Below are 21,326 nucleotides of genomic sequence, written 5' to 3'. Positions count from 1 at the left end.
TATCACACAGGATAGGATTAGATACACGGCTCAGCAGTCAGTATCACACAGGAGAGGATTAGATACACGGCTCAGCAGTCAGTATCACACAGGAGAGGATTAGATACACAGCTCAGCAGTCAGTATCACACAGGATAGGATTAGATACACGGCTCAGCAGTCAGTATCACACAGGATAGGATTAGATACACGGCTCAGCAGTCAGTATCACAGGAGAGGATTAGATACACGGCTCAGCAGTCAGTAACACACAGGATAGGATTAGATACACGGCTCAGCAGTCAGTAACACACAGGATAGGATTAGATACACGGCTCAGCAGTCAGTATCACACAGGAGAGGATTAGATACACAGCTCAGCAGTCAGTATCACACAGGATAGGATTAGATACACAGCTCAGCAGTCAGTATCACTCAGGATAGGATTAGATACACAGCTCAGCAGTCAGTATCACCCAGGATAGGATTTGATACACGGCTCAGCAGTCAGTATCACACAGGAGAGGATTAGATACACGGCTCAGCAGACAGTATCACACAGGATAGTATTAGATACACGGCTCAGCAGTCATTATCACACAGGTAGGATTAGATACACGGCTCAGCAGTCAGTATCACACAGGATAGGATTAGATACACGGCTCAGCAGTCAGTATCACACAGGATAGGATTAGATACACGGCTCAGCAGTCAGTATCACACAGGATAGGATTAGATACACAGCTCAACAGTCAGTATCACACAGGAGAGGATTAGATACACGGCTCAGCAGTCAGTATCACACAGGATAGGATTAGATACACGGCTCAGCAGTCAGTATCACACAGGAAAGGATTAGATACACGGCTCAGCAGTCAGTATCACACAGGATAGGATTAGATACACAGCTCAGCAGTCAGTATCACACAGGAGAGGATTAGATACACGGCTCAGCAGTCAGTACCACACAGGATAGGATTAGATACATGGCTCAGCAGTCAGTATCACACAGGATAGGATTAGATACACGGCTCAGCAGTCAGTATCACACAGGATAGTATTAGATACACGGCTCAGCAGTCAGTATCACACAGGATAGGATTAGATACACAGCTCAACAGTCAGTATCACACAGGAGAGGATTAGATACACGGCTCAGCAGTCAGTATCACACAGGATAGGATTAGATACACGGCTCAGCAGTCAGTATCACACAGGAAAGGATTAGATACACGGCTCAGCAGTCAGTATCACACAGGATAGGATTAGATACACAGCTCAGCAGTCAGTATCACACAGGAGAGGATTAGATACACGGCTCAGCAGTCAGTACCACACAGGATAGGATTAGATACATGGCTCAGAAGTCAGTATCACACAGGAGAGGATTAGATACACGGCTCAGCAGTCAGTATCACACAGGATAGTATTAGATACACGGCTCAGCAATCAGTATCACACAGGATAGGATTAGATACACGACTCAGCAGTCAGTATCACACAGGAGAGGATTAGATACACAGCTCAGCAGTCAGTATCACACAGGATAGGATTAGATACACGGCTCAGCACACAGTATACACAGGATATGATTAGATACACGGCTCAGCAGTCAGTATCACACAGGATAGGATTAGATACACGGCTCAGCAGTCAGTATCACACAGGAGAGGATTAGATACACGGCTCAGCAGTCAGTATCACACAGGAGAGGATTAGATACACGGCTCAGTGGTCAGTATCACACAGGATGAGATTATTAGATACACGGCTCAGCAGTCAGAATCACACAGGAGAGGATTAGATACACGGCTCAGCAGTCAGTATCACACAGGATGAGATTATTAGATACTCAAGTGTACATTCTTGCTGCGGAGATCTGAAGGCCACATGTAATCAGCACCATAGAAGCTGTGTTATACTAATATGCAGGTGACACACTGTATTCACTGCAGCAATAATGGAATCATGTAATCATTAACGGCAGCTGACGCACGGTGTATATATATATATCCCTGTACATTCCAGAGTCTGACACAAACCCTGTAACCTCCAGGAGCTTCAGACTGATGGGAAAACATACAGGGCGAGTAGCAGAATGGCGGCTCAGGAGCGGATACTTCTAGAGGAGAACACGGCGGCTCAGGAGCGGATACTTCTAGAGGAGAACACGGCGGCTCAGGAGCGGATACTTCTAGAGGAGAACACGGCGGCTGAGGAGCGGATACTTCTAGAGGAGAACACGGCGGCTGAGGAGCGGATACTTCTAGAGGAGAACACGGCGGCTCAGGAGCGGATACTTCTAGAGGAGAACACGGCGGCTCAGGAGCAGATACTTCTAGAGGAGAACACGGTGGCTCAGGAGCGGATACTTCTAGAGGAGAACATGGCGGCTCAGGAGCGGATACTTCTAGAGGAGAACACGGCGGCTCAGGAGCGGATACTTCTAGAGGAGAGCACGGCGGCTCAGGAGCGGATACTTCTAGAGGAGAGCACGGCGGCTGAGGAGTGGATACTTCTAGAGGAGAACATGGCGGCTCAGGAGCGGATACTTCTAGAGGAGATCACGGCGGCTCAGGAGCGGATACTTCTAGAGGAGAACACGGCGGCTCAGGAGCGGATACTTCTAGAGGAGAGCACGGCGGCTGAGGAGTGGATACTTCTAGAGATCACGGCGGCTCAGGAGCGGATACTTCTAGAGGAGAACACGGCGGCTCAGGAGCGGATACTTCTAGAGGAGAGCACGGCGGCTGAGGAGTGGATACTTCTAGAGATCACGGCGGCTCAGGAGCGGATACTTCTAGAGGAGAACACGGCGGCTCAGGAGTGGATACTTCTAGAGGAGAACACGGCGGCTCAGGAGTGGATACTTCCAGAGAACTTGGCGGCTCAGGAGCAGATACTTCTACAGGATGTGACCCAGTGCAGACGAGCTGCATGCCAAGATTCCAAAGCTGCATACCGAGACCCCAGAACAGCACGGGGAGACCCCAGAGCTGCACATGCGGAGGCCCCAGAGCTGCACACGCGGAGGCCCCAGAACTGAACACGCGGAGGCCCCAGAGCTGCACACGTGGAGACCCCAGAGCTGCACACGCGGAGACCCCAGAGCTGCACACGCGGAGACCCCAGAGCTGCACACGCGGAGGCCCCAGAGCTGCACACGTGGAGACCCCAGAGCTGCACACGCGGAGACCCCAGAGCTGCACACGCGGAGGCCCCAGAGCTGCACACGCGGAGACCCCAGAGCTGCACACGCGGAGGCCCCAGAGCTGCACACGCGGAGGCCCCAGAGCTGCACGCACGGAGCCAGTCATGTCTGCGATTTGTGGAGTCGACTGGTTGGTTTTGCATACAGCCGTCTGCTCTGTATAAGGCCTCGTTCACACTGTTGTATAATATGGAGGAGTGCAGTGTGAGAAAGCGTCATACTGCCCTCTGACCAATGTTATTAAATGTTATGAATCACTGCTCATTTGCAATTTTTTTCTCAGCTTGGATCGCACTTGCCAAGTCAATGGGTGCAAGAAAAAAAATCACACGGCCCACAGACCTTGCCATATGGTGTCCAATTTTTACACACACATCTCAAAATGAAACCCGACATTTCTTCAGCCAAGAACAGTAAATTCACAGCCCGAACCCTGAGAATAGATAGAATAGATACAGTTGTGCTCAAAAGTTTACACACCCCGGCAGATTTTTTGCTTTCTTTGTCTTTTTTCAGAGAATGAATGATCACACCAAACCTTTTTCTCCACTCATGGTCAGTGGTTGGGTGAAGACATTTATTGTCAGACTACTGTGTTTTCTCTTTTTAAATCATAATGACAACCCCAAACATCCAAATGACCCTGATCAAAAGCTCACATACCCCATTTCTTAATACCATGTATTGCCCCCTCTAACATCACTGACAGCTTGAAGTCTTTTGTGGTAGTTGGGAATGAGGTTCCTTATTTTCTCAGATGGTAAAGCGGCCCACTCTTCTTGGCAAAAAGCCTCCAGTTCCTGTAAATTCCTGGGTTGTCTAGCATGAACTGTACGCTTGAGATCGCCCCAGAATGGCTCAATGATATTGAGGTCAGGAGACTGAGATGGCCACTCCAGAACCTTCACTTTGTTCTGCTGTAGACAATGACAGGTCAACTTGGCTTTGTGTTTTGGATCGTTGTCATGTTGGAACGACCAAGTACGTCCCATGCGCAGCTTCCGGGCTGATGATTGCAAATTTTCTCCAGTATTTGATGATAACGTGCTGCATTCATCTTTCCTTCAAATTTGACCAAGATTCCAGTGACTTTGTAGCTCACCCATCCCCAAAACATCAGCAATCCACCTCCATGCTTTACAGTAGGAATGGTGTTCCTTTCGTCATCGGCCTTGTTGATCTCTCTCCAAATGTAACGTTTATGGTTGTGGTCAAAAAGTTAAATTTTGGTCTCATCACTCCAAATTACCTAATGTAATGGCTTTCTTCTGGAGACTCGACCATGCAGCCCATTTTCTTCATGTGCCTCCTTATTGTGCATCTTGAAACAGCCACACCGCTAGTTTTCAGAGAGTCCAGGATTTCAGCTGATGTTATTTGTGCGTTTTTCTTTGCATCTTGAACAATTTTCCTGGCGGTTGTCACAGGTCACAGGTGAGGACGTTACCTTTAGTAGCCATTCAAACCCATTTGTGTCAACTTCTGTGCATATTATCAGGCCAAAATCACCAGGGTATGTAAACTTTTGATCAGGGTCATTTGGATGTTTTGGGTTGTCATTATGATTTAAAAAGAGAAAACACAGTAGTCTGACAAGAAATGGCTTCACCCAACCACTAACCATGAGTGGAGAAAAGTTTTGGTGATATCATTCATATTTTCTGAAAAAAAGGCCAAGAAAGCAAAAATTCTGCCGGGGTGTGTAAACTTTTGAGCACAACTGTGCTAAAGAAACCTCATCCTGACTGACTGGATACAACTGTAACAGACCCTCAGCTGTGAATACAGTCTACACAATCCTCTGAGCTGAGCAATCACAATCTCTCTTCTGTCCTGGACTCCACTGAAACACTGTAACAATCCTGCAGCAGACTGGTGTAGAGAAAAATGCTGCCATAACAGGAAACAGAGATGTTAATAATTGTGAGGAGCTTTCATGTAAATCTGCGGCAGAATCACAGATCACAACACTGCGGAGATGGATATATAATGTATATTTATGCGTCCTCCGCACCCCTCCCCCGCACCATAACCTGTCAGCGGTCACTCTGAGGTTAATATGAGGGTCCTTGTAATAGGCAGGGTCCGGATGTCCAGGCTCCGAGGCTGCGGGCACCCGGGTGAGGGTCCGTGCCCATCACTCGGGCTCTCCGGCCTGGTCGTCCCTATCAGTCGGGGGCTGAGAACAGTCAGCGGCCTCGTTCAGCAGAGTGGCGGTATCTCTGTGGATGACGCGGTGCGCGGCCTGGAGATGTCTCCGCTGGGACTTCCTCACTGCAAAACAGAGGAGACAAAACAACGGGACAGGACATAAGGGAGACGAGGCAGAGTATACAGTATACACGGGTCTATAAGGCCACGAGACGACGGACGCTCTCACCTCTCTCCCTGACGCCTTGCTTCTGGATCTCGGGAATAAGAAAACTGTAAACGAGCTCTGAGACAATCTCCTCCGACTGAAGACGGGTGCGGCTGTGAGAAAGAGACAGTGAAGGAGGACATGACCCAGACCAGAGACTATACAAGAGGACGTGACCTAGACCAGAGACAGTACGAGAAGACATGACCTGGACTAGAGACTGTACGAGAGGACATGACCCGGACCAGAGACTGTAAGAGAGGACGTGACCCGGACCAGAGACTGTACGAGAGGACGTGACCCGGACCAGAGACTGTACGAGAGGACGTGACCTGGACCAGAGACTGTACGAGAGGACGTGACCCGGACCAGAGACTGTACGAGAGGACGTGACCCGGACCAGAGACTGTAAGAGAGGATGTATCCGGACCAGAGACGGTACGAAAGGCAGTGACCGGGACCATAGACGGTACGAGAGGACGTGATCCAGACAAGAGACTGTACGAGAGGATGTATCTGGACCAGAGACGGTACGAGAGGACATGACCCAGACCAGAGACTGTACGAGAGGACGTGACCCGGACCAGAAACTGTACGAGAGGATGTGACAAGGACCAGAGACTGTAGGAGAGGATGTATCCGAACCAGAGACGGTACGAAAGGACGTGAACCGGACCAGAGACTGTATGAGAGGATGTAATCCGGGCCAGAGACTGTACGTAAGGCAGTGACCGGGACCAGAGACGGTACGAGAGGACGTGATCCAGACAAGAGACAGTACGAGAGGATGTATCCGGACCAGAGACTGTATGAGAGGACGTGACCCGGACCAGAGACTGTACGAGAGGATGTGACCCGGACCAGAGACTGTACGAGAGGACGTGACCCGGACCAGAGACTGTACGAGAGGATGTGACCCGGACCAGAGACTGTACGAGAGGACGTGACCCGGACCAGAGACTGTACGAGAGGACGTGATCCGGACCAGAGACTGTAGGAGAGGATGTATCCTGACCAGAGACGGTACGAAAGGCAGTGACCGGGACCAGAGACGGTACGAGAGGACGTAACCCAGACCAGAGACTGTATGAGAGGATGTAATCCGGGCCAGAGACTGTACGTGATGCAGTGACCGGGACCAGAGACGGTTGGAGGCAGTGACCGGGACCAGACACTATACAAGAGGAAGTGATCCGGACAGAGACTGTACGAGAGGACGTGACCCGGACCAGAGGACTGTACGAGAGGACGTGACCCGGACCAGAGATGGTACGAGAGGACATGACCTGGACCAGAGACGGTACGAGAGGACATGACCCAGACCAGAGACTATACAAGAAGACGTGACCCGGACCAGAGACTGTAAGAGAGGACGTGACCCGGACCAGAGACGGTACGAGAGGACGTGACCCGGACCAGAGATGGTACGAGAGGACATGACCTGGACCAGAGACGGTACGAGAGGACATGACCCAGACCAGAGACTATACGAGAAGACGTGACCCGGACCAGAGACTGTACGAGAGGACGTGACCCAGACCAGAGACTGTACAAGAGGATGTGACCTGGACCAGAGACTGTACGAGAGGATGTATCCGGACCAGAGATGGTACGAGAGGCAGCTACCGGACCAGAGTCGGTGCAAGAGGACGTGATCTGGACCAGAGACTGTAAGAGAGGACGTGACCCGGACCAGAGACTGTAAGAGAGGATGTGATCCAGACCAGAGACTGTAAGAGAGGACCTGATCCGGACCAGAGACGGTACGAGAGGACGAGACCCAGACCGGAGACGGTACGAGAGGACGTGACCCAGACCGGAGACGGTACGAGAGGACGTGACCCAGACCGGAGACGGTACGAGAGGACGTGACCCAGACCGGAGACGGTACGAGAGGACGTGACCCAGACCGGAGACGGTACGAGAGGACGTGACCCAGACCGGAGACGGTACGAGAGGACGTGACCTGGACCAGAGACGGTACGAGAGGATGCGACTGAACCAGAGACTGTACAAGAGGACGTGACCTGGACCAGAGGACTGTACGAGAGGACGTGACCCGGACCAGAGAACGGTATGAGAGGACGTGACCTGGACCAGAGACGGTACGAGAGGACGTGACCCGGACCAGAGGACTATACGAGAGGATGCGACCCGAACCAGAGACTGTACGAGAGGACGTGACCCGGACCAGAGAACTGTATGAGAGGACGTGACCTGGACCAGAGACTGTACGAGAGGACGTGACCCGAACCAGAGACTGTACGAGAGGACGTGACCCGGACCAGAGAACTGTATGAGAGGACGTGACCTGGACCAGAGACTGTACGAGAGGATGCGACCCGAACCAGAGACTGTACGAGAGGAAATGACCCAGACCAGAGAACTTCACGAGAGGACGTGAAAAGGACCAGAGACTGTACGAGAGGCCGTGACCCGGACCAGAGACTTACGAGAGGACGTCACCTGGACCAGAGACTGTACGGGAGGACGTGACCCGGACCAGAGACAATACGAGAGGAAGTCACCAAGACCGACATAAGGACATGACTTGGACCAAAGACTGTATAAGAAGAGATCACCAGGACTGACAAGAGGAGGTGAGACATGAGTGTATGAGGGTGGTCAGAAGGACATGCTCCTTACCAGTGGAATGTTCACACTGACAGGAGGATCAGACCTCTCCACTATAATGGATGAGTGCTGATCTGTGATGTTATAGTACTACAGCAGGATCCCTCACCTGCTCTCCATCTGGTAGGCGATGTCATTGATCTCCAGCGCTTTCCTCTGGATCTCCTCTCGGGCTTGATCTTCTGCAGTGTGGTCAGTGGTGCGGAGGATGACGTCTTCTAGATACGAGTCCACGGTGCTCTGATGGACGGTGACAACCTGCAGCATGTAAACACATAATAATGTACAGCAGAACATTGGAATATACAGTCACAGCCAGAGTCTTCAGTTTTTATAGCGGTTATTTGCATTGACTCTAGATTTGTGATGAGGAGCGATCAGATGAATTGCAAACATTTACAAAGTTATTTCTTGCCATAAAAATTAATTTAATTCACTTAATGAAGAACCTCAAGATTTTCAGTCCTGCCACAAGGTGAACTGCTTATATCATTGCAGGGATCTTCAGTGGCTCAGGAGAAAGTGATAATGAGGACAAGGCAGCTGATGTCACTCTGTCATGTCACTGAGTTATATGAGCAGACTGAAGGCTTTATAATTGGACTGGTGCTGAAATCATTGTCTTTTTCTGTTGACCATTGTTTCCTCCAAGGAAATGGCTTTACAGGCAAGGACATTGCTGCTTGTAAGATTGCCCTTAAATATACTATATATCAAATCATCAAGAACTTCAAAAAAAGATGCTCACTTGCTCTGAATAACACATCAGGGCGCACGAGAAAGTAATATATATATATGGGGCAAAAGTCAGGAGAATAAGGGGCAGGAGTGTGGAGAATAAGGGGCAGGAGTGTGGAGAATAAGTGGCAGGAGTGTGGAGGATAAGTGGCAGGAGTGTGGAGGATAAGGGGCGGGAGTGTGGAGGATAAGGGGCGGGAGCGTGGAGGATAAGGGGCGGGAGCGTGGAGGATAAGGGGCGGGAGCGTGGAGGATAAGGGGCGGGAGCGTGGAGGATAAGGGGCGGGAGCGTGGAGAATAAGGGGCGAGAGAGTGGAGAATAAGGGGCGAGAGCGTGGAGAATAAGGGGCGGAAGCGTGGAGAAAAAGGGGCGGGAGCGTGGAGAAAAAGGGGCGGGAGCGTGGAGAATAAGGGGCGGGAGCGTGGAGAATAAGGGGCGGGAGCGTGGAGAATAAGGGGCGGGAGTGTGGAGAATAAGGGGCGGGAGTGTGGAGAATAAGGGGCGGGAGTGTGGAGAATAAGGGGCGGGAGTGTGGAGAATAAGGGGCGGGAGCGTGGAGAATAAGGGGCGGGAGCGTGGAGAATAAGGGGCGGGAGTGTGGAGAATAAGGGGCGGGAGTGTGGAGAATAAGGGGTGGGAGTGTGGAGAATAAGGGGCGGGAATGTGGAGAATAAGGGGGCAGCGCTGCCCAGAATATTGAGGCATCACAGGAACTTCATTGATTTGTCAGAAACAGTAACAATGTACGGAATGTTTATAATTGTCTGCCAGTAACCATAGAAACAGCGAATTAACGAACGACAACACTGAAAATGTAAAAAACAAAATGTGTCAGCCACGGCAGCGAACGTGTAGACATTTCTGAGCCGACCTGTCTGAATATCTCGTCCTCCTCTCGCCGGCGCCGCTCCTCCTCCTGTCTCCGCCCGCTCTCTTCTGCTTCTCTGATGCGTCGGTGGCGCTCGGCGAGCATAGCGAAGGCGTGGATCCTGCGCTCCTCCTGCAGCCGGACCAGCTCCTTACAGAGGAAGGCAAACATGTCTGACAGGACGTCTCCCTCCAGCCGGGACAAGTGCTCGTCTTGTAAGGAGGCCTGAGCGAGAAGAGACGAAACAGCATCACAGGAGGGCAAATACCTCTAAATATCATGACTGCAGCTCTGGAGGGGACTGGAGGATAAGACAATGTAACAGTAGAATAACGACTGCAGCTCTGGAGGTGACTGGAGGATAAGACACGATGTAACAGCAGCATAGTGACTGCAGCTCTGGAAGTGACTGAAGGATAAGACACGATGTAACAGCAGAATAGTGACTGCAGCTCTGGAGGTGACTGGAGGATAAGACATGATGTAGCAGCAGAATAGTGAGTACAACTTTGGAGGTGACAGGAGGATAAGACACAATGTAACAGCAGAATAGTGAGTGAAGCTCTGGAGGATAAGACAAGATGTAACAGCAGAATTGTGACTGCAGCTCTGGAGGTGACTAGAGGATAAGACATGATGTAACAGCAGAATAGTGACTGCAGCTCTGGTGGTGACTGGAGGATAGAGCACGCCCAGGAAGAGGAGGAGCATCTGTGCTGAGGTCTGCAGGCTAGGGTCTTGCTAATCTCCTGGTAAGGGAGGTTTTTTCCTGCAAGGACTTTCCATCTGCCCCCTTCCCAGGAAAGAGGACTTTCCCTGGGACTGAGCGCCGGGGATGTGCCCCTGGCTCCCATCCCCCGGCAAGCCAGCTGGGGGTGGGGGGCGTCAGCACCATCCGGAGGCCAGGGTGCAGCCAGCCAGTCCCAGGGAGATGGGGAAGAGACGGAGCCAGGAGAGAGGGGGTCGCAGGACCCAGGAGCCCCGGGACACCGGGCCCCCCGAAGCTGGTACCGTGGCGGCTCCTCCTCCCGGAGGAGTGGCGGCCCAGAGCAGAGGTGCAGTGGCAGAGCCCCCCAACATCTGGGGCTCCACAGCTGAGGGAGAGCCATCTACCATCTACGCCTCCCGCATCCATGCGTACCTCTGCGAATATGAGGAGGCCGCCAAACAGCTGAGAAAACTCCGGGAGGAGTTAAGGGGAGCACGAGCGGTGGCTAAGAACCGGCTCCCCGCCTCGAGACGAGCTGAGGTCTCCGCCACGGTGGAGAGGCTGAAGGGGGCTATCAGGGCCTTGGAGGAGATACGAGCGGCTATCCTGAGTGGGAGCGGCCCCTTTGCAGAGAAACTGAAAAACGATGACCGGTTTAGAGCCATGACCGGTGGGTCTCCTGGGGGGTCAGGAGGCCCCTGCCAGGTGGAGGGCCAAGAGGAGGAGGATGGCGGAACATCTACGCCTGCCCCACCTGAAGGCCTGGTGAGCAACAACACCCAGGTAACATGCAGCGGGGTTGCCCCTGAGCAAGTGGCTCTCCCACCGGACTCCAGTTACTCGGAGGAAAGTGGGGGCGAGGGGGAGGCTGGTGGAAGTGGGGACAGTAGTAGTGAGGGGGGCTGCCTCGTCCTACAACAGGTGAGGCAGATTGAGTCCCCAGAGCGGTTTGGCACACTGCTCTTTGGGGATGAGGTCTGCCCTGAGGACGAGGCAACCGGAAAGAGGAAAAAGAAAAAAAACAAGCACAAGCCAAAAATCACCGTGACTGAAAAACTTATGTTTGACCCTCTTTCCGGGGCCCCTCTGTATGGAACCTGCTGCCCACCCCGGCTCGGGCCCTGTGGTGGGTCCGCAGCGGGGGCGCGGGCAGAGTGATGTGTGCCTGGACCTTACCGTCACATCTGGTGGTGGCGGGGAGGGTTCAGGCAGCGACATGGAGGTCGGTGCTGGTGCCAGTGGTGTAACAGCCGCTGGCGGTATTGGCAGTAGTGGTATCCGGGCTCAGTCCCCGGTGGCAGGGGGGGCTGGCCTGGCGCTCAGCACGGGTACAGCCAGGACCGCACCTCCGGCGGTGAGTGCTGGGGTCTCTGGATCCCCCACGCACGGGTCCGTTAAGTCTGGTCCACTTATGGGGGTCCAGAGACCTAGAAAGGGCTTGGAGGCTGCTGTAAAGCAGCAGCTAAAAAAATGCAAGGGGCTGGTAGCTCCTCTGACGGCGCCTGTGGCAAGAGCAGGGTCCCCGGCGCGTAGACCCAAAAAGGGGTCCGTGCTGGGGGCACCGCCGCCGCTGGGCGACGAGGGGGAGTGGCCAGCCCTGCCAACATCAAGTGGTGGGTTCAGGGGCGCAGTGACGGTCCGTGAGGGGGGCGTGGCCTCCCCGAGTGTTGCCCAGCCTGCAAAGGCTGCGGCATGCGGGGGGGCGTGTCCTCCTCAGCCGCTGTCCCGCCCGCTGTGCCCGTGTCACCTGGGGAGGGCGTGGCCTCGCAAGGGGTCACTGCTATGCCCGGGGTGGCTGCGGCCGGCGGGGGGGCGTGGCCTTGGCGGGCCCACTGCCTCCTGTCCCGCCTACCCCCTCAAGCAGCATAGTGCCCCCAAAAGTCGGTAGGGAGTTGTCGGGGTCCCCAGCCCGCTTACCTCCATCTGGTGGTGCGGGGGCTCTGGCGCTCCTTGGGAAGCCGGCGGGGGCGAACAGCAGAGGGCAGGGTGCGGTGGCAGTGGCCGTCCCTGTCCTCAGTGCAAAGACACCGCAAAAAGAAAAAAAGTGGAGCCAGAGAACCCAGGAGCTGCTGCTGCTCCCAGGCTCGGGCAGGGCGTACTGAGTGCGCTCTGCTCGGAGGTATTTAAAGGGGCAGCGGCACTCCTGGACAAGAGTTGGAGCAGTGCCAGCAGCTCCAAGGAGCAGAGCACTGGCCAGTCAGGGCCCCCAGCAGGCAGGCAGGGGTACTGCAACACCAAGTCTGCTAATGTAAATAGTGGTCTATCTGGAAGTGAGAGTGGGAGTGAGATAGGAGATATTTTTGAAGAGCTGTTTGAGGACATAAATGGTGATGTGAGCGATATGGATGAGGGAGTGAGTGCGAGTGTGAATGTGGCAGTAAATGCTGGAGTGAGTGCCGGAGCGAGTGGAAATAATAAAAGAGTGAACGGGAGGGATGGACACGTCGGGAGCTTCCCTGAAAAGGAAGGTGTCTGACCCCTCCCCAGGAGGAGGTAATAGCGGGGTAGGGAAGAAATTGGCCATCCAACTCGATCACCCATGATGGCTGAACTCGCCCCGTTGACGCTGGCGTCTATTAATGTCGCCAGCATTAAGTCAGATGTGGCTCGCTTCACGGCCTTTGATTTTTTCTCCCGGATTGAGGCAGAAATTTTATTCTTGCAAGAGACCAGACTAACAGACATGGGGGCCATCTATAAAGCACGGAGGGAGTGGAGGTGCGGTCCCTCATACTGGTCTCTTGCGGCCGAGCCGTATAGCGGGGTGGCAGTCCTTTTTAAGACTGCAGCAGTTGAATGCCGACGGGTTACTGAGTTGGAAATGGGGAGGTGCCTGATCCTAGATGTCTTCATGAGGGGACAAGAGCTCCGGCTCATCAACATCTACGGCCCGCAGTCCAAGTGGGACCGCAAATGTCTCTTCCTGAGGATCAAGCCCTTTCTTTTTACGAGCCGACAGGTGGTCTTCGGTGGGGACTTCAACACCATTACGAGGTCCCGTGACCGGGGGGGTCCCGGAGATCGCCTGGCTTATGATAGCGTCTCGTTGAATAGCATAGCCAGTGAAGCTCGCCTGGTGGATGTCCACATCCGGCACACCCCAGGTCACGGGGGTTTCACCTACCATAGGGGTAGCAGTAGGTCTAGAATAGACAGGTTTTTTTTGAAGGAGGACGCCATCTTTTCTGCTGTGTCCGCCGTTGAGGTGGAGTTCTCCGATCACTGTCTAATTTTCTTTTCTCTGAATGTTGCAGACTCCTCGGATGGGAAGAGGGTTGCGGAAGCTCAATTCGTCCCTGCTGGAAGAAGCGGAGGTGAGACAATCCTTCGAGGATTTTCTTCAGAGCCAGGTACCGCTGTTGGATCTCTGTAGTAGTAAGTCAGAGTGGTGGGAGATCTTCAAAAAGCGGGTGGCAGGGTTCTTCCGTCAGCTCTCGAACCTCAGGAGTCTGAACAGGCACCGCTTGTACCAGGCTCTGGGGAGGAAACTCGAGCAGCTTGTCTCGACTGGAGGTGACCGAGAGGAAATCTCCAGAGTGAAATCTTTGCTCAAGAGTAGAGTTGAGCGATACCGTCCGATACTTCAAAGTATCGGATCGGAATGGATCGGCCGATCTTAAAAAAAAGTATCGGTATCGCCGATTCCGATACCGGAAGTCCCATTCAAGTCTATGGGACTTCCGGTATCGGAATAAGAAAAACCCTGTTTTTGCCTTGTACAGCCTCTCTGGGGTCTGTACGGGCCTTTCGGGGGGCTGTGCCGGCCTGCCAGGGGGTCTGTGCAGGCTCCGGTGGTCTGTGCCGGCCTGCCGGGGGGCTGTGCCGGCCTGCCGGGGGAGCTGTGCAGGCTCCGGGGGGCTGTGCCGGCCTGCCGGGGGGCTGTGCAGGCTCCGGTGGGCTGTGCCGGCCTGCCGGGGGGCTGTGCCGGCCTGCCGGTGGTCTGTGCAGGCTCCGGTGGGCTGTGCCGGCCTGCCGGGGGTCTGTGCAGGCTTTGGGGGTCTGTGCAGGCATCGTCCGATGGGACTACAAGTCCCATCGGGCGATGCCTGCTACCATGACAGTGATTGACACATTAGCCAATGATGGGACAGTAGTAGTCCCATCATCCGGCTAATGTGTTGAATGTAAAAAAAAAAAAAAAAATTACATGCTACATACATGCTACATTCATACTACATACTACATACATGCTACATTCATACTACATATATACTACATGCAACATACATACTACATATATACTACATGCATGCAACATGCATACTACATATATACTACATGCAACATACATACTACATATATACTACATGCAACATGCATACTACATATATACTACATGCTACATACATACTACATATATGCTACATATATAGTACATGCATGCTACATACATACTGCATGCTACATACATACTGCATGCTACATACATACTGCATGCTACATACATACTACATATATGCTACATACATACTACATATATACTACATGCATGCTACATACATACTGCATGCTACATACATACTACATGCTACATACATACCACATATATACTACATACATACTACATGCATGCTGCATACATACTACATGCTACATACATACTACATATATACTACATGCATGCTACATACATACAGCATGCTACATACATACTACATATATACTACATGCATGCTACATACATACTGCATGCTACATGCATGCTACATACATACTACATACATACTACATGCTACATACATACCACATATATACTACATACATACTACATACAATACATTCATACAATACATACATAGACATACAGTACATATAACATAGAGTAACATACTTACCAATACTTGTCACATTGTTCCCCGAAGCCATTGTCTTTTACGGAATAAATATTAACATAACAAACCACAAAAATACTCACCCACGATCCGAAGCAGTCCACAAGTGTGTCCCACGACGATCTTGGGTAGAGAACTGCAGCATCAGCTGTTGCTGCCGTTCTCTACGGGCTGCAGGAATCCAATGACGGAAGGTAGGTATCCTTCCGCACTGTATTCCTCCGCCACTTAAAAAAAAAAAAAGTCCCTAGTCTCACTTTATGCCATTGCTGCGTGGGAATTTCCCACACAGCAATGGCATAAAGTGAGACTAGGGACTTTTTTTTTTTTAAGTGGCGGAGGAATACAGTGCGGAAGGATACCTACCTTCCGTCATTGGATTCCTGCAGCCCGTAGAGAACGGCAGCATCAGCTGATGCTGCAGTTCTCTACCCAAGATCGTCGTGGGACACACTCGTGGACTGCTTCGGATCGTGGGTGAGTATTTTTGTGGTTTGTTATGTTAATATTTATTCCGTAAAAGACAATGGCTTCGGGGAACAATGTGACAAGTATTGGTAAGTATGTTACTCTATGTTATATGTACTGTATGTCTATGTATATATTGTATGAATGTATTGTATGTAGTATGTATGTAGTATATATGTGGTATGTATGTAGCATGTAGTATGTATGTAGTATGTATGTAGCATGCAGTATGTATGTAGCATGCATGTAGTATATATGTAGTATGTATGTAGCATGTAGTATGTATGTAGCATGCATGTAGTATATATGTAGTATGTATGTAGCATGTAGTATGTATGTAGCATGCATGTAGTATGTATGTAGTATGTATGTAGTATGTATGTGGTATGTATGTAGCATGTAGTATGTATGTAGCATGCATGTAGTATATATGTGTTATGTATGTAGCATGCATGTAGTATGTATGTAGTATGTATGTAGCATGCATGTAGTATGTATGTAGTATGTATGTAGTATATATGTAGTATGTATGTAGCATGTAGTATGTATGTAGCATGCATGTAGTATATATGTAGTATGTATGTAGCATGTAGTATGTATGTAGCATGCATGTAGTATGTATGTAGTATGTATGTGGTATGTATGTAGCATGTAGTATGTATGTAGCATGCATGTAGTATATATGTGTTATGTATGTAGCATGCATGTAGTATGTATTTAGTATGTAGTATGTATGTAGCAGGCATGTAGTATGTATGTAGTATATATGTAGTATGTATGTAGCATGTAGTATGTATGTAGCATGCATGTAGTATATATGTAGTATGTATGTAGCATGTAGTATGTATGTAGCATGCATGTAGTATGTATGTAGTATGTATGTAGTATTTTTTTTTTTTTTTTTTTAACATTTAACACATTAGCCGGATGATGGGACTACTACTGTCCCATCATTGGCTAATGTGTCAATCACTGTCATGGTAGCAGGCATCGCCAGATGGGACTTATAGTCCCATCGGACGATGCTTGCACAGACCCCCGGACATCAGCACAGCCCCCCGGCAGGCCGGCACAGCCCCCCGGCAGGCCGATACAGACCCCCACAGGGTGCACAGACCACCGGCAGGCCGGTACAGACCCCGGGCAGTCCACACAGCCCCCCGGCAGGCCGGCACAGCCCCCCGGCAGGCCGGTACAGACCCCGGGCAGTCCACACAGCCCCCCGGCAGGCCGGCAGAGACCCCCGGAAGGCCCGAAATGACGGCGCATCATGAAGCGCACACACCGCGCATCATGATGACGTCAGGCTGTCAATCAACTTTGAACTTCCGATTCCGATGCCGACTTCCGATATTGAAAAAATATCGGAAGTCGGTATCGGAATTCCGATACAGCAAGTATCGGCCGATACCCGATACTTGCGGTATCGGAATGCTCAACACTACTAAAGAGGTGTCAGTATGATAGGCACACATCTTTGGTTTTTGAGAGGGACTTCGGGAAGTACCGCTCGCCCGACCCTTACAGAAACTGTAAGATGTCAGTGAATTGTAAGATGGTGACAGGACTGATCGACAGTACGGGGTCCCTGAACAGATCCAAATCAGGGATCCTGGAGGTAGTCAGATCCTTCTACTCACACCTCTTGGAAAAGAAGGATCTGGATCGGGACAGGATGTCGGCTTTCCTGGCTGAAGCCGTCCCTGAGCCAGGGGGTGATCCCTCTCTTGGTGTTTTGGCAGAAGAAATCAGGGAAGAGGAAGTGAGACTGGCCATTGATGGGCTTCGGCTCAAGAAATCGCCAGGTCCGGATGGCTTAACATCTGAGTTCTATAAGACTTTTAGGGACTCCTTGGTCCCCCTCTTGACAGGGGTCTTTAATGAGTGTCTCTCCTCGGGCACTCTTCCCGGCTCAATGAGGAAGTCAGCCCTCATTATTCTGTCAAAGGGTAAGGATCCGTCCCGTATCGAGAACTGGCGTCCCATAGCGCTTCTCGATACGGACCGGAAGGTTCTGGCCAAGGTGCTGTTTAATCGGCTGGTGAAGTTTGCACCCCGGCTCCTTTCAGGGGCCCAGCATTGCTCTGTTCCGGGCCGCAGTACTTTTAGTGCTGTGCTCGGTGTCCGAGAGGCAGTGGAGCAGGGTAGGGCAGGTCACTGGAAGGGGTACTTGCTGTCATTAGATCAAGCGAAAGCCTTTGACCGGGTCAACCACGAGTACCTCTGGTCCGTCCTTTTGAGGTATGGTCTGCCTGGGAGGTTTGTAAAATGGTTAGAGATCTTGTACCAAGGGGCTGAGACTTTTCCGCTGGTTAACGGTTGGTCAGGTCGTCCTTTTGAGGTGGGTTCTGGGGTCCGTCAGGGCTGTCCGCTGAGCCCGCTTTTATACGTGTTTGCGATTGATCCCTTCTTAAGGAGGGTAGATCGTGGACCGTTGGCGGGAGTCGGGATGGACTAGGCGGGCTCTGGGTCCTCTCTGAGGGTGGTGGCGTACGCCGATGATGTTTCCCTGTTCGTATCCTCGAGAGGGGAGGCGGATTGGGTCATGTCAGAGGTAGTGCGCTACTCGGAGGCATCCGGGTCCATGATCAACCGGGATAAGTGTGAAAGTCTCTGGCTGGGAGGGGGAGATCCTAGTTTTGATCTCCCGGACACCCTTCCAGGGCCCCAGGCCACCGCCAAAATTCTAGGCATCGAATTTGGCCCCGGGGACTACCCCCAGCAAAATTGGGAGGGCAGACTTAAGATCGCCGCCCAAAAGGTGGACCAATGGAAGGGTTGGTCTTTAACCCTGAGGGAAAGGGTTGCCCTGGCTAAAGGCTATCTGCTACCTTTATTGATATACCTGGGCAGTGTGTGCATCTTGCCGGAACCTCTCTGGACCCGGGTCTATAGCCTGTTCTTCCAATTGTTATGGGGGAATAGGCTTAACCTAATCAAGAGGGAGGTTACATACCGTACGAGGAGACTAGGCGGGTTGGGTATGGTCAACCCGGTGGTGTTTCTAGTAAACACCTTTCTTAAGACTAACATCTCCAACCTCTGGCTAGAGAGGGCTCCTCCGTGGGTAGTCTCCTGCAAGGGTTGGCTTTGGCCTTTCTTCCAGGAATGGGAGACAGGAGGGCAGGTGAAGGACCTACGCACACCTCATGGGCATCTCCCGGCTTATGCTACCCCGGTTCTGAAGGTGATCCGCCGGTGGGGTCTGGGAATGTGGGAAATCAGGACCATGTCGAGGCAGTGCCTTGACAGGAGGGTCCTGTTGACCCATTTCCAGAAGCCCCTGGCCCTTAAGGAATGCCCAGGCCGGGATCTGGAGGTCGGGCTGGGGCTTTTAAATTCTAAGCGGATCCCCATGAAGTTTTGGGACTTGACCTGGCATTGCTTCCACGGGAGGCTGTATGTAAGGCACAACTTGAAGTGCAGGAACTCCGATGACCGGGGTTGCCCTCGTGAGGAGTGTGGCGACGTGCTGGAAAGCATGGAGCACTTCCTGCTTCATTGTCCCTTTAATGCAGAGGTTTACAACAGGGTGGGTGCTTCCATACGTTGGCCGCGGCTGGCGTCCCTCTCCTACGCTGAATGGGCCTATGGAGCGTTCAGATCCCTGGGTGGCCGGGACCCGTGCACTTTATTCCTAGTCAGTGCAGCGGTTAGGTTCCACACTTGGAATGCACGGTGCCTAGTTTTGACGCGGAAAAAAACCCTCCCGAGGGATGAGGTGGTAGGAAACATCTTGGGTGACCTGGTGAAGGTCCGTTCTTTGGAGTTCGAAAGGTTGGGTGTGAGGAAGGCCTCTTGGCTTTGGAGAGGCCTCTCCTTTTAAAAACGCACTCAAGGGAGAGCTAGCTCCGTGTGAATGAAGGTAGGGATAGCATAAGTTTCACTGGGTGTGTTAGGGACAGAAGTAGGGGCAGATAGGGACAGGGAGGGACAGGCACTGAGGGACAGATAGAGAGTTATGATAAGTTAGGTAGAGTAGGGGCAGGTAGGGACAGATAGGGACAGGTTTCTTTTTTTTAGGGACAGAAGTAGGGACAGTCTTAGTTCTTGAGGGATAGGATGAATGTGTTAGTGAGGGATGGAGCCTCTAGAACCCCTTTTTACTGGTGGTGGGCTGGTGCATGCCACCTTAGCCTTTTGTTTTAAAAACAGGACATATAATGGATATTGGGCTTACAGGTGCCAAACTTGGGCCTTGGGTATGTAAATGCTGTGTTTAGTTTGTATATTAATCCGTAAGTAGATGGGATGGTATTGAGAGTTTTGGAAAATGTCTTTTGGTTGTGCTTTGGTAAAAGGAAAAACATATAACACACGTTTTTTTTTTAGTTAGAATGTGTGGATGGGGTGTAGTCAGGTGGGGAGGGGGGTGCATGGGGGGTGGTGGATGGATGACCGGATGCCAAGAGCAACATGAAGGAGCAGAGGAGCAGGGCAGGAGAAGTAGACTCTGCGGACCCTGGAAAGAGTTTTCGTGTGGAATCGTGTGAGAGGGGTTTATGTTTCTTTGTATTTTCTTTTAAGTGGATTCCTGCTGGGGGACCCTAAGCTGCCGAGCTCAGTGGAGGACAAGGAAAGGATTTGGACTTTCAGTTGTTTGCGCATGTTTTGCACATTTTATGTCTGTCTATGTTGGTTTTCTTTAGTTTATGTATTGTGGTTTGTTTCTGAGTGTAATTTTGATAATTTTGTAAAATAAAAGAGTTGGAGGATAAGACATGATGTAGCAGCAGAATAGTGAGTGAAGCTCTGGAGGATAAGACACGATGTAACAGCAGAATAGTGACTGCAGCTCTGGAGGTTACTTTGGACCCCAGTTGGTTATCACTTGCAGTTACCTGGTGCTCCTGGAGCTCCCGCTGCCTCTGAAGGGCGACGGTTGCCTCCTTGTCCCGCGTCTTCAGCAGTTGCCCCTCCTCCTGCAGGGCGTGGGTCGTCCGCAGCTCCCGGATCAGCTCTAGACGCTTCTCCTTCCCTTCAAACATCTGAGATCGGCACAGACAGCGGGTTACGACATCTTGGCGGCCTCCCTGCCCTATCGTCCTTCATACCCTCCGCTCTCAGTTACATACATGTGATATGGGGGCCCTGCTGGGATCTATCACTCTGTGTTACCAGAGAACTAAATCTGACTGTCCCACAGGTCGCTGAAGAGAGCGGAACAAGGTTGTCAGACGCCCCCTCCCCCGCTGTCAGACGCTCCCTCCCCCGCTGTCAGAAGCCCCCTCCCCCGCTGTCAGGCGCCCCCTTCCCCACTGTCAGACACTCCTCCCCCGCTGTCAAATGTCCCCTTCCCCGCTGTCAGGCGCCCCCTTCCCCACTGTCAGACACCCCTCCCCCGCTGTCAAATGTCCCCTTCCCCGCTGTCAGGCGCCCCCTTCCCCACTGTCAGACACCCCTCCCCCGCTGTCAAATGTCCCCTTCCCCGCTGTCAGACGCCCCCTCCCTGCTGTCAGACGCCCCCTCCCCCGCTGTTAGATGCCCCCTCCCCGCTGTCAGACACTCCTCCCCCGCTGTCAGATGC

The 21,326-nt window shown here is 52.0% G+C and overlaps 1 protein-coding gene across 1 annotated transcript in view; it reads right to left on the bottom strand.

Annotated features, from left to right (window-relative positions):
* Nucleotides 1–5,168: 5,168 nt before the first annotated feature.
* Nucleotides 5,169–21,326, bottom strand: part of CFAP91 (cilia and flagella associated protein 91) — a 57,327-nt gene continuing 41,169 nt past the window's right edge. The window contains 5 exon segments of the mRNA XM_073576968.1: nt 5,169–5,464; nt 5,571–5,662; nt 8,293–8,441; nt 9,794–10,015; nt 20,641–20,787. Coding sequence (XP_073433069.1) covers nt 5,328–5,464; nt 5,571–5,662; nt 8,293–8,441; nt 9,794–10,015; nt 20,641–20,787 — 747 coding nt within the window. The 3' untranslated portion in view covers nt 5,169–5,327.

Source organism: Dendrobates tinctorius, unplaced genomic scaffold (assembly GCF_039654945.1).
Source record: "Dendrobates tinctorius isolate UK_male_01 unplaced genomic scaffold, ASM3965494v1 ptg000054l, whole genome shotgun sequence".
NCBI lineage: Eukaryota > Metazoa > Chordata > Amphibia > Anura > Dendrobatidae > Dendrobates > Dendrobates tinctorius.
The sequence above is the reverse complement of the archived record's forward strand: the minus strand, read 5'-3'. Positions and strand labels throughout refer to the sequence as shown.